This window comes from Diadema antillarum, unplaced genomic scaffold (genome assembly GCF_040938485.1).
Source record: "Diadema antillarum isolate AM-2024a unplaced genomic scaffold, OU_Dant_1.0 seq00001888_RagTag, whole genome shotgun sequence".
In the NCBI taxonomy this organism is placed as follows: domain Eukaryota; kingdom Metazoa; phylum Echinodermata; class Echinoidea; order Diadematoida; family Diadematidae; genus Diadema; species Diadema antillarum.
In genome coordinates, this window is record NW_027272555.1 from 260160 (window position 1) to 274806 (window position 14647).

General features: G+C 37.7%; 1 protein-coding gene across 1 annotated transcript in view; it reads right to left on the reverse strand.

The window, feature by feature from the left end:
* Positions 1-14647, reverse strand: part of LOC139712986 (uncharacterized) — a 159595-nt gene that overhangs the window by 529 nt on the left and 144419 nt on the right. Inside the window, exons 6-8 of the mRNA XM_071624766.1 lie at positions 5167-5319; positions 2912-3070; positions 1109-1237 (exon numbers count right to left, since the gene is read on the reverse strand). Of these exons, the coding sequence (XP_071480867.1) occupies positions 1109-1237; positions 2912-3070; positions 5167-5319 (441 nt within the window). The remainder of the gene's footprint in view (positions 1-1108; positions 1238-2911; positions 3071-5166; positions 5320-14647) is intronic.

The following is a 14647-nucleotide window of genomic DNA, read 5'->3' on the forward strand; positions in this document are numbered from 1 at the left end:
AAAAGCAAAGGGTCTTTTCATAGATAACTGACCTGTATCAAAACTGTCAGAACTTTTCAAACATTGGTCCAGTAAGGCCACTCACTAGCTGATCTGATGCTGGGTTTCACTATTTACTCATAGAAGACAGGCTGATTTTGCTACAACATGCATTTCCCATAGACACTTGCCAGAGTGTACTCAGGTATCGTCCTCAGGGGTTAATCTTGGGGAATAAAATGACATGTACACACTATATACAATATTATACATATTGTCACTATTGAATTGCTTGGAACTTTTTAGTACACTTGCCCACGTAACATTGTTTTGAAAAGAGACAGAATGAAGATTTATTTGCCACCTACATGGTATTCCAAACCTTATCAATGATATTTACAATTCCACGCTTTTCAACAAAGATGGAATGATACATCAACTACCGGTAACTCTTCAAAATGTTAGAATGACAGGCACTGTGGCAACACTAAACCCAATATAGTCAATACTCACCAACTGTTACTCTCTCATTTCAAAATGCCCACATTGCTGGAAAATGAAGTATTACCCATGCCACGATGGGGTTGAGCTAGGAAGTGGACTCATTTATCATATTGTAACTGGATGACATCTTACATGAAGGCACCATTAGAGCACTGCATGGCCCCATGTGCTACCAAAGTCTTTGATATCGTGCAAATATGAAGCTAGCATATTACATCAATGATCATTATCAAACAAAAATATCATTGAAAACAGATGTTAAATGCTAAATGTGTTTGTACCTGATCACTTTTGGAGCTAGGATATTACATCAATGATCATTATCAAACAAACAACAATTATTGAAAATAGGTGGTAAATGCTAAATTTGTTTGTACTGGATTATTTTTAATGCACTTGCACATCATCACACGGCTTAGTCTTTAGAAGTTTTATAACTCAACTCAACTAAAAATTGAGCAACCAGACTATTTAACACTGTTATTTAGCATTCAACAAAACTCACCAAAAATGATTACATAATGCTTCTAAATTTCATCAGCTACTCTACACGGTAGCTCAAACTGTTATTTTGCATCTGCACAGACTCCTTGGGAATTAATGACCACAATCAAATGCCGCCTACCTCCGCTCTTGAATTTCTTTTTTAACTTTGCCTTCCTCCGTCTGAGGTGAACGACCCATGAGATGAGAGCCAGGATAATACCCACCAGACAGCCGATCACAAAGTACTGGATGAAGATGTCTTTGTTTTCTGGAGAAGGCATAAGAATATTATACATTATATCGACATCTATTACCATGTGAAGAGGCGGGGGGGGGGGGGGGGGGGGGGGGTCATTCTTTGTATACCCAGTCATTAAGTTTTATTTTTTTTTTTTAATCCTGGTTACAAACTTTTACTTTTAGTTTCATTCCTCATTTTCTTATTTTCAACAAATGCTGTTCTATTCCCTCAGATATATTCAGTTATGCTTATTTCATCTGTTATGATTGTTATCTCGTATGTCTTTGTTTACAGGGCCCTCTGGAAAACAGCACTTCATTACTGACGGGGCCACCCTGTATTAATAAATAAGATGAAATGAATAAATAAATAATGTTACAAGCAAATCAACATCCATCTCATATTTAGGCATCGCAGTGCACAAACCATGGAGCTACTAAGAGTTAGTAGCTCCATGCACAAACTGCACAAATCATCACTCTCCTTTACATTAATCACTGCACAATTATATTGAATTCAGAGTTCCTGAGCAGTTCCATATTTCATATGTTTTATATTGCACTAGTAGAATCATTCAAAATACCAAAGAAATGAAAGGGAATAAATAATAGAAGAGTTTATTGCAAAATGAGCTAACTGCTATTTTCAAGCTTTTCAAAGTAAGTCCATCATCAGATGGAGCAAAATTAAACCTTTCCAGTAATACCTCACTTGTGGCATAACAAGGAATATTCTAGAAGTTATGATTAAAAATATCCTGTACTATCTTATTATTTTCTTTGATTTTAACAGCTTTAATCACAGATATCTCAACTTAACAAGAATGGAGTGAGCTCATTTTGCAATAAAACTTTACAAAACTTCAACAATTCTTCTTCATATCCATTGAATACCGAAATAATGTGATTGCACGCATATAATTATGCATTTTCTTAGTTACCTCACTAAAAGTAATAATAGTCTGTTAAGAGCATTGAGATACTTAACAACTGTGAAATACACTATACAAAAACTAGCTATCATTATCATTACCATCAAATCTGACGGCACTCAGCTCTCAAACACTTAAAATCTAATTGTAACCATGACAGCTTTATCCATCATGATCACAAAAACAACACTTTTGGCCATTGTGATATAATAAAAGGATCACTTCCAATTCTTTATTGACAAATGGATATGTTCAAGCATTTCACTTGCAGAAAGACACTTTTCTATTAAAACTGTATCAAGCAACACAAATAACAAGCAATATCTATAATTCCTTTAGAATTTATTGGCATTTCAAACAAGTCATTCCTAAACATGCTATGAAAGAAGTATTTATGAATATATTATGATACATAAAACCCTTTTAGATTGACTCTTGATACTACAAAGTGTACTGCACATTATAAAGAAGATTTCAGGTTCTTGATTCCTTTGATCTGTTTTAACAATGGTGGCAGTGTATTGTGAAACATAAGGAGCAAAGAAATGCTATAGTGATGCTGGTAATTATTGGAGGTTGCTACGATATCAATGGTGGCTTTGGGTACAGTGGTTTTGGTGCTGTAAATGCTGCCACCTCAGTCTATCACACCCCACGCTATATGATTTCTCTTTCTCGACCTCATGCGGCAGTCACTTTTTCTGCAGTATCTGTCAAAATTGATAATCATTAATTGATTCTCATCAAATCTCATTCAATCCAAAGCTCACCCTTCATGAACTCCACAAAGATCATGATTCCATTGATGAATTCGCCAAAGCCTGATAACTCTTTACTCGACGAACCAGTTGGTGCTATTGCTGTAAGGTTAGGGTTGGCTGCACTTTCATTGAAAGGAATTAAATCGCTGCTGAAGGATTCTCCAGAATCTGAAAAACAAACATACAAACAATTAAACAAATAGATTTAAATCAATGAAAACTTGTGTAGAGTTGTTTTTATTGCAACTGATTGATAGATTGCCCCTCATTGACATAGATAAATCAGCTCCGATTATTCATTGTTTTAGTAGCCAGGAAATGTACACCAGTGATGCGTTTTATCATGGCCACTACTTAAACACTGAATAATTGGTGCTTATTAATGTCGATAAAGAGCGATCTGTCGATCAAAAAAAAAAATATTGAAAAAGGAATTCACCCCAAATATGCAGATTTACGGAGTGTAACATTAATAGTAGAACACACTTTCAAGAAGTTTGAGGTAAATCAAACAATCCTAAACTACGTGTATCAAATCTAGACTCTCAAAACAAAGTTTCCTCAACACTTGCAAGTTGCAATACCAGTGAAAGAAATTTAATGATCGCAAGTCAGTCTTTGTTCACTTTCTGACTCCTGGGGATTTCTTGTTAAGCGTTTTGCCCCTACTTTTGCTCTCTGCAGAGAAAAAGTTGAAATTCTTTCATGTAGTCCAAATAGTTATGTGAGATATAAATAGTAAGGGCTGCAAAACAGACTTGGGCAGGGTTGTCAGATGGATCAAAGACCAAATACTGATTTCTATATACAGCACATGAGTGAGCCCAGAAAATGTGTTTATTGAGTCGGGAGTTGCACTTGAACTCTTTCATCTCTAACCTAAATCAATGTTTGTGTGTGAATGTTATCAAAAAAACAAGGTAGCTACAAGTCTTTAGTTTTAATGAGGTAAGCAAATTATATATATATATTTTTAATAGATATTATACTCTTTTATGATTAAGTACAGGTTACTTTTTTTGCCAACTAGTAATTATTAAAACTGATAGATGAAATTTCACTTCCACTCGGTGCTTACGCCTTGAGAGAGAAGTTGGAAACACAGGACGCTCAAAGGTGGTAATGTATCCGAAATTGCTGGCAGTAAAGCACTATGTTAGATAAGAAAGTTATCAAATATGACCTATAACCAAAGAAATGTCATTGCCATTCAATGATACTACCAGCTACAAGACATGAGGCTTTTTACACAGATATTACCTTGTAACTATCATTCCAATATAATAAATGGCTATACATCCATTAGGCTATGAATGGCAGCAAAGTAATTTTTCAGTTGAAATTTAGCTCACAAAACTACAGTATTTTACGCAACAACTGAGATATCTGTGTACCTCTCACTCACTATAATCCCAATCTGGTGTCTGCTGGCAATGGTCCCTACCACAGGACATGACACCATTCCTACCAGGACCTTTGCAATACTGCCCTCTCTTGTCAGATATACATCACTAATCATGAATCAAGGTCTGTTATCATATCAGGGATGATGACAAATCCAGCCGTCAGTGACATGATTACAGAAATGTCAGCGAATAGTATATCAATAACGCTGTGGCCAATAGTCACAGCTGGTACTTGATCTTTTATAAAAGAAAAGGAAATATGGATTAAAAAAAAAAAAACCCACACAAGACAAAGATAATTTTACTCCAGAAAATTGTGTAAGGCCAGGGAGCAGTCCATGAAAATTTGATTTGATAGGAAAGACATAAGAAAACAACAACAACAACAACACAGAAATAAAAGAAAGTGTAACTGAGCTGCTTGTTTGAAGACTAATGTGTGCAAAGAGATGTTGCTTGAGCAACTTGTTATGTACAACACAGTGCTATGATATTTTACGAGGGCCAGTGTGTTTAACAGTTTCAGCAATGATTGCCTGTTCTTTGGTAGTTTGATAATGATTTGTACAGTCGATTAAACAACATTTCATACAGAGTGTTTAGTAAGTCGGATTTCAGGCTCAAGTCATTCTGGGTAAACATATGTGAGCAGTTTCTGGTTGGCAAGATGGTGTTTGCGAAAAAAAAAAGATAATCAGATGATGCACTATTAAGATTATCAAAATTTGGAGCTGAGAGTGATTTCTTGGTGTATTAAAAAATGTGTTACTCTGTGCCTCTCAAACCAAGGCAGAGTACCAAAATGTAGCTCTTTATCTTTGTGCGATGATCCATAACTGTGTTGAGACCTAAACTCACCACTGAAACTAGGCTGAAGTGTCCTGTAAGGGGGTGGAAGAACACCCCCCTGGCCTCCCAGGCCATTGGTGGAGGAACCCTCAGGGGCGCGGTTGCTGGGTAGAGGGAGCAAACCTGGGAACCGCCGAGGCTTCCGGAATATCCTCTTGTTTACTGCATAAATGAACGGAAATCAAAATTGGAGTATGGATTACAATACCAAATGGTCACTTATTGATAGGCATGTTGACGTAACATAATTTGCAATGTTTGACCATTGTGTTTGCACTGCAATGAAAAGTTGCAGTATCATAACCCTTGAGAATACTGTGAGCATTTGCCAACTGCTGTGACGGTGGAAATTTTTGCGCAAGTACTTTTTTGCACTTGACCGGTTAAGACAGAATTTGCATATTTTCAATTCCATGGATTCAAAACAAAAATAATAGTGATAATAACATCGACAAATTTAAAAGCTTAAATTTGCAATCCTATATTTTTGTGCTAGTTTCTTGTGAGTGTTCTACAGTGGGTATTCCCATTGCAAATCTTGATGCAAACTTCATGCAGAATTGAAAAATTTACACTCACTTTTACTGCCAAAATTTTTTATTCCTTTTATGGGCATTGTCATTTGGGAGGATGTAAAAAAAAAAAGACTCCACATCACGGGCATAGACTGATGAGTCCTATCTACAGCCTTCGCAAAGAAATAAGAATATGGCAAAAATTATTACCATGGTGACGATATACCCATAACAGGACTATAACCATGGCATCATATGAGAGCTACATCACCGTATCTGGTAAATGACTAATTCAGGGAATTTGCTAAATGACTAATTTGGGGAATTTGCTGACTCAGCATTTATATAAGGAGAGGGACGTCACTTCAGATTTGTTTTAATGAATTACAGAATGACACTATCAATTGCAACACTGCATTTATACCGAGTCCTTGAACAGCACATTGCCGTAATTGGATGCATATCTCAATTCTCATTTTTATTATGCATCACGGCTACTACAGCAGGCTGGGATGGATAGAGTCATTCTGATGTATCAGTGAACACAATAGACCAGTAATGAGACAAGATACAACCACCATTTCCTGACTGATCGCTGCCTTTCATTAAATATTCCATCTTTTTCCCCCTTCAGCCTATTTGCCAATAATTCTGTGAAAGTGTGCCTCTATTGTTTGAAAGTGCATTAGCTCTTACAATGGTCTGTGCCCTGGATGTATGTCGTGGAGACAGCAAAGACGAAGCCAATGAGCGCTTTCTGATTGATATTTTGTCTTAGTTTGTTTTTTTTTCACAAGAGTACAAGGTTACACTGTAGTCTGCAGAACCCATGATGCCCTGCTTCAATATTTTTTTATGACTCTTGGTGTTTCTACAGGATGTGGGTTCATCATTCTCACACAAAGATCATTGTGATGAATTCATATTACATCATTAACAAACAACAACGACAACACTTTATCAGCCATCAAACTGATTGATCCTTGGTAAAAGATAGTGCGCAAGCATTGACATACATGTATTTGGGTATGTTCTATCAGGAGCCAAGGAATAGATAGATTAATAAAAGAATGAATGTACTGAAGAGAAACTTAATACATAAACAAATAAGTACATACACATGTACATGAATCAGTATACAGTACATGCTGATAGACATGTAAACAAATAACTGTATGATTAAATGAGTAAGTAAATCAATCATGAATAACTGACATGACAATAAAATCAATTCATCCCACTCCATAGCTCCTCTATGAGTATTGAGCAATAATTGCCATGGTATACAATAGTATGGTAAACAGGTCTTCTGAAACATCTTTCTTATATGACTTGTTAACCATGGTGATATTAAAAATTGTTGTAGACCTACTGGGTCAAGAAGACAAGCACATGGCAATAACCATAACCTTCAATATGCAAAACATTTTAATGGACTATCTATATCTTTCATACGTGTTTCACCAAATTTTCTTTATTCTACCTAAATCTAATATAGTGTTTGGGGAAACTTCCCCATATAATGAGCACTGCACAGGACAAAGATGGATATGTGCTTGTTCTGAAATAGTGAATCTAACCATGCCATTACCCAAGTTTAACCCATTAAGGACGAGTCCAAAGCATACTCGGGCAGGTGTCTATGGGAAATGTGTGTTGTAGCAAAGTCAAACCGTCCTCAACGGGTTAAGCAAGGCTTTGTTTTCAGTCTAATTGGTGGAAGTCAAACACAGACAGACGCTCTAAGCTCTGACCTGCAGACATCTGTTGTGATTGACTCCACAAAACCAACAGTCCTCATCCCCCTGTCCGATTAAACCTCGCCAGTGATCAATCAACCAGGATTGCGTCCTGTCGATGAGCTCATCACTCATTCAGGACAATGGATAAATGGAGCTAGACCTTAATTCCAGGCCAAAGAAACATGCATACAACTTTGGTCCAATCAGTCACACTCTGAATCACCATTCATGTATGCCGGTGTCTCTCTGGAAGTTTTGACTGAAATGGGCTGGCTACCAGTACATGCAGACAACCATGAGATATCTCAAATGTAATATGTGATTCGCCACAACAAAAAAGGGATCCAAAAGTCGCTGACGGCTGAGCCGAGAAAATTAAGTTTGAAGTCAGATCATCAAAATTGGTCAAAACAATCAAATTTTTGTTGTTGGCATAAGGTTGTAGTCTAATGTTTAGTCTATCATCTGCTGAAATGATCAAAGGAAAGGCAATAAATTAGCGTTTTTCTGGGCCATGATTTTCCAACTTTCAACGGAACAGAAACGTGTCCAAAGATTTGGATTTAGCACGGCAGATATACTCCTCCCCTAGCAACAAGGTTTAGCACCGCAGATAAACTCCTCCCCTAGCAACAAGGGAGTGATCTTATTGGTCAGTGAGTGGCATCATGATTACTGATTGGTCGTGCGTAGACCGCCAGCGCTAAATTTGAATGAACATCGCGGAGGTTGCTATGAGCAGACCTTCTATTGTCAAGAGGTGAAAACTGTCTTACCTCCCTTTGATCATGATTGCGTCGGAAAGAAGACTTTGAAGGCGATTTTCTCGAAATGCTGATTTTCTAGACCACTCAACATGGTCTCATAAAATCATTAATATCTCCACAACTGCATACTTTTATGAGTCGTGTTGTATATGAAATGAAAGCCGAAGAGTAAAGGAATAATGTCGTGTCATTTTAAGAAAATCGACCTCTCTCGACTTTCGGATCCTCTTGTTGTAGCAGGTCACATATCCTCTAAGAAGCCGGAAGTCATATCATCATGCAAAATGAAGAAACAAATGTTCATTCTTTGTCACTCTAGACTCGATATAGTTCAGCATTATATCTACCAATGTGCTTCTACCTAAGTGAAAGAAAATTCATGAGACCAAGAAAACCCCCACTGACTCCTGATGTTGATTTTCACTGACAATGGGATAACTTTGAAATTGTTTACCCAATCTCCTTGGATTTTCTTGACTAGTTACCAAATGACATCCTCATTTAAGAAGCAGGTGAAGACTGGTGTACAGTCAAACGGTTTAGATGAGAAAGCAGTTTGCAATGAAGGATAGATGGTGTGACACAGTGACGTAAGGGGTGGATGTGGCTTTCATTCAACATGGGAGGTGGAAAGGTGTGGAGAGGTGTGGGGAGATACAGCACAACGCAGCTGACATCCGCATCCCCAGCCAGGGGAAAAGAGTGGTTTCTACCAGGAATCACTGGACCGGAACCGAACAGACTGTAATGGTGGTAGTGGTAGTGATGGTGGTGGGTGAGGAGTGTGCACTAATGAATTGGGTGGAGGATATCCTCCATGCTCCACTGATCATGTACCTCATCACCATTCCCGATAGTAACAACTTGCCTTGTCACCTAAACCCCTAAAAGTGCAGTGCCCTTGCCCAATCTGACTACTACATCAAAAAACAGTGGCACTTTTAGCTGCCGTGTTTTCTAACGGTGTTTTGAACTTAATGAGGTAGGCCTTCTACTTCCAAAGAACACAATAGGTGACTCATCAAGGAGAATTAATCGCAATCGAAGAGAAATCATTTAAACGGATGACTCATGAGTGGTTATTTTCCACTTGAAGCCAGAGAGAATTCAGCATGACCATGGAATTGTCACCTATCTGTTTGGATGAAACATATATTCATCCAATCTCTTTCTATCAACGATTCCCATATATTTCATATCCATTTGGACCGTACCTTGCTCCAGTTCACAATTTGAAAACAATCAGTGTGCTTTGCATGAAATATCTGTTCTTCCTCAATCGGGATTAATACAAATTTATTAATAATTTCAACACGTCATCCACCGAGACTCATGAAATGCATCAGAATGGAATGAAAAAGATTTGGTTATGATTTGCTGGGGTGAGCAAACACTACAAAACACATCAGCAAAATGTGTATATGGAGGAAGAAATATGAACTGAATATTAGTTGGCCATCACTGCTTTCATTAAGTTGTCACGTTTGGTGTCACTTCAGATTCATCGCCAGACCACAGCCCGTTTCCTGGAGAACAAAACAAGTGTTCAGAAGGCAGTGACTTAACAAGGTGATATAATTATCTTTGGTGTAAATATGGAGGTACCAAGTATTACGTAGGGTCCATGAAATACATTATATTGCCCAAACAAGCAGCCAAGTGCAACTCACAATCTTTTTTTAATGTGTTATTTCTTCATGAGGTGTGCAATGGGCAATTATTATTATTATCATTCTTTTATTTTTATTTTATTTTATTTATTTATTTATTTTTTTTTTTTTTGGGGGGGGGCACTTCTATTATTTTTCTTGTTGTTGTTCTTGGTGTTTTTTCACTGCATTAGGTTTACAACTTGTACCACTGCAGGTAAGTTTGATATTGAGTGACCCTGGAAACTGAAAGAAGGAGAAGAAGGTATCACTAGTGCATGTAAGAACTGGAAGTCATTGTGAGGAAGAGAGCCTCTCCAAAGGAGAAATATATAGCTTGTGACCAAAATAAGTTGTACACCACTGGTCAGTGAAGATTTCACTTAAACTGGTCATACTGCAGGCCTATATCATGACAGTTATTACTACATATAATCTAATATGGATTACGGGCAGTCAAGACATGTTGCCACATCTTCACTGACAAAAAGGTTGGTGAACATGCTGAATTTGAAAGTGAGCTGGCCAATGGGAGAGAACTGTTCATCTTCAAAATTCACCTTGCCTCAGGTCGGTCAAAAGAGGACAATTCACTGATGGTCATCCGGACAGTGACCTCCAGGTAGGATGTGGACAGGGTCACTCTAGGCTACATGGGTGGGAGGGCCCTCAACCAGGAACAGAGTGGAAGAGTTACTCTTACCCGGAGGTTGCCGTGATTACACTTTCCAAGAACTGAGTGTCATCTCTGAGGTGATACCTGGAAGACATTGTCAGAAGAGGGCACTTCTGGTCTGAAGTGGCCCCTTGAGACGTACTGGAGACCTCTTTCTTTTCTAGTGGAAATTAAGACCAATAATTTGGGTTTGTGTGGGTCATTTATACCCATCCACTCCCCCCCCCCCCCACCCCACACACACACACAAATATAACGAGGAAAAATATAGCTTTTTTGTGTAATGCACCATTTTAATACACTGCCAGAGAAACAAGAATCATTCTGTTTTGGAAGCAGCATAATATGCACATGTGCAGGAGAAACAAACAAACAAACATATATTCAGGTTGTTTGATTAAGTATTCAACTTTTACAGCTAAGTAAAATTTGAATGGGTTAATGAATGTTGATAAAATGCTTGGCAAGTTTTACAATAGTGACACACTCCGGCACATTCCTAACTCATTCCTAACTCATTCCTAACTCATTCCTAACTCATTCCTAACTCGTAGGGTGAATGCAAGCATACCACACAGAATAGTCAACATCAGACGTGTATTGAACCAGCAGGCTTTTTATGACCACTATGACAACATAGAGCACCAAAACAACACAGTACGAATCTTATCATTGCTACAGGAACAGCTGGGAGGGAACAAGTTGCAATAAATCTGACTGTAGCACACATACAGTGCATAGACACAATTTATGCCGGTAGAGCCATCTTCTGGATTCACTCTTAAGAAGACCGACGCAGTATAAAATCAATTAAACTGAATTTAAAATACTCAACATAGAATCTACTCATTCTAATTAATCTATGTCCATGACAAATACCTTTATCTTGATTATTTCTTTTCATAGAATATGATTTTCCAGGTGTCTTCATGAAAGTATGAATTGACTTCTTCCATAGTCAGAATTTGTGTTTGAGCATCATGCCCTTCACAGTCTGGAGGAAGAATATGAAGAGGGAAAATGTATCCCAGAAAGTGAGGAGATTTGGGAAATTTTCATGTTCAAGACAAACAAGGTCTGCAGACACAATGGGACATTACCTGACATGACCATGAGGTATTCTGAGATGCCCATGGGATATCTTGGTATACTTGACCAACTGCCCTTCAGATGGTCATAACATTTCATAATATTGACCTCCAGGTCGCTTGATGCATTCTTGCTCAGTGAGCCTTCAGTGTTCTCTTTTTATTATGACTCCTTTCATACCAACATCTTGTCCCCCCCCCCCCCCCCCCCCACACACACACACACTCCTTTTTGCCAAATTCAAAACTCCTTTGACTTTTAGGTACATATGTAACTCTCTTCTTGACTTGTACAAAAGAAAGGGAAAATAGTGAGGTACAGCAATATCAAGTTTACATCTAGAAATACTCCCCCAACCTCCCCCCCCCCCCCAACACACACACACACAATCATACATCCTAGGCCTATACATACAGTATGATATCGGAGCAAACATATCTACTCTTGATCCTGGGTCATTCACCTCTCACTCTTATTGAATCCATGCAGTGTCTGACTTGAACCCACTGAAGTAGAAGATGGAATATAGTCTTGTACATCCAGGCCCTCTTTTCCTCTATTGGAAAATACAATGCTGAATATTCTCACAACAAAGATATTTCTGTCAAATTGTGCTCATACACTGACTCAAAGTATAGAAGGGTTATGGGGGAATTCATAGCATTTCTGAGAGAGCCATGTCTCAATGCAAGAGGCAGTGGCTGACCACCAATCAGTCATGTAAAGACTCAGTATTAAAGCACAAACCTGTCTACCTTACACACATTGCATACAGATGTCTCCATGTGTGACTGAAAAATTAGGTAATTGTTGCATGTGTAACAAGCAATGTAACTTGCAACCTGGAACTTTTTGGTGTGTTGGATGTTATGAATATCAAATCTTTTGTACAAGGACTGCTACTACACCTCTCTTCTCTTTGTAAGTGATGTTGTATTCTTTTGAACAGGATCTGGATAATGTTTAAAGCATAATGAAATGAAAATAGCTGCAGAGAACAGGTGCTGCTCTAATTAAAGCTTCCATTCTAGTGGCAAGGTAAAATACATTTCCTAAAACATTGAGGGCAATCACAAGAACAACCAAAGCAATTCTTGTTACTGATATCACCATCACTTCCATCGACCAGCTATCATTATCAATCATTATCATCATATCACCATTAATCATTAGGCCTATCATTATCAATATCATCATCAATACCATAATCATTACCATCATGGTCATCATTATCTATAAACTGCCACCATCAAAATGATTTCAGCACAAAAGCCACTAACTTTATAGTCATGACTGAACAAAAGAAATCATGAAGACCTTCAGCTTTCAGTCTTCCTTTCTCTTGTTTCATCAGTTCTGTTAATTTCAGAAAGCCAAACAAGAAGTAGTACTCGGTCATATATTTTCCAGTGTTTGTTGATACCAGTCCTGCAGCCCACATGCAATTTTAGAAACTGTAGCTGGGTTTATATTCCCCACAGACTACACACAATAAGGCAACTGGGAACATGTCAGTTGTCAGAGGTCATTACCATCTACATAACTCATTCCATCGCCATGGCAACAAACAATTACCCAATCACAGGCCAGCACACGAGGACAGACACAATACTGATAGTGACAGGTGCAAAACAGCGGGCAGAAATTTGTGTCTAAATCTGTCCTGATTGATATAATATCACTGCTAAATGGGTGAAACATTACCCTGGTGCCAACCACCGCAGGTTCTTCCACAAATATCACATTTGTTGCAGTTTAGAATATAGCACTGCAGACATTTCTAACACATGTCACACCGTCTTCAAGAAACATACAATGTCGCTTGTCATGTTGCCTTATATTTTGGGGTAGTGATACTGCATGGAAACAGGTGCATGAAGACCGAGCACCAAAATGTTGACTTTGCCAAACAGTGTATATTTTGCCATGTGGGACATCATTTCACCAACATGCAGAACCCTTTTCATATTCCAGGCACAGCAACATTTTATCATTGTTTTTAAGTCACCATTAAAATGTTATCAACTATCTCATTATCCTTAACTCCAGAGTAGAAAAGGTAAAGTTTTTCTGAATACTTTCCTGAAATATTTTCAGCTGTTTCCCAACATCAAACTAATTTCAAGTCTCAGTTGAAATGGTGAAGAAGGTGAAAATTTAACAATCAGACACCAGGGAAGGTATTAAACTTTCATCTTTCCAGCCCAAATAAGGTAGACCTAATGGTAAACCGGTTATACAGAAGCAAGGCTCATCTGCCATTAGGCTGCTGTCCATGTGTTAAAGAAGAAATCCACTCTAAAAATGAATCCTAACTTCAAAAAAAAAAAGAGAGAAATATTCTCCACAGAATGATGCAAAAATGACTAAAATTGGATAAGAAATAAGGAAGATATGACATTTTAAAATTTCACATATTTTGGGGAAACATATCTTGATCAGTGCTAATGAATATTCAAATGAGAGAGTTGATGATGTCATACCTTCACAATTTTTTTAGGGTAATGTGGTATGATATTGTCAACTAGCTGATTTGAATATTCTTAAGGACTGGTCAAGAAATGTTTTCTGAAAAAATGTGAAATGTCAAAATGTCATATCTTCCTTTTATTTCTTATGCAAATTCAGTAATGTATGCATAATTCTGTAGGGAGTATATTTCTCTTTCTTTTGAAGTCTATTTATTTTGGGGTGGATTTTGTCTTTGATATTTCAAGAAATATTGGTAGAGAATATACTGATTAGTTTAAGAAGCCAACAACAAGAGTGTGATGCAATTATGAGGATATAGGGCCTACCATTGCAAACATAAATATCATTCCTAATAAATTTAATCCAGACTGCATTAACTGACCACCCCATAGATACATCACATCAACTTTCCAGACTCAGAATTGGACCTGCTGAAAGCCCTCGACAAGTCTTTTGACTTTTATACTGGGCATTATCATACAGATGTAGGTAATTCAGATAATATAATTTTGACAAGTGCCAGATAAATGTCTGGACGAGAGACTAAATCATTATGTCACCTGACTGATCATGTGCTTTC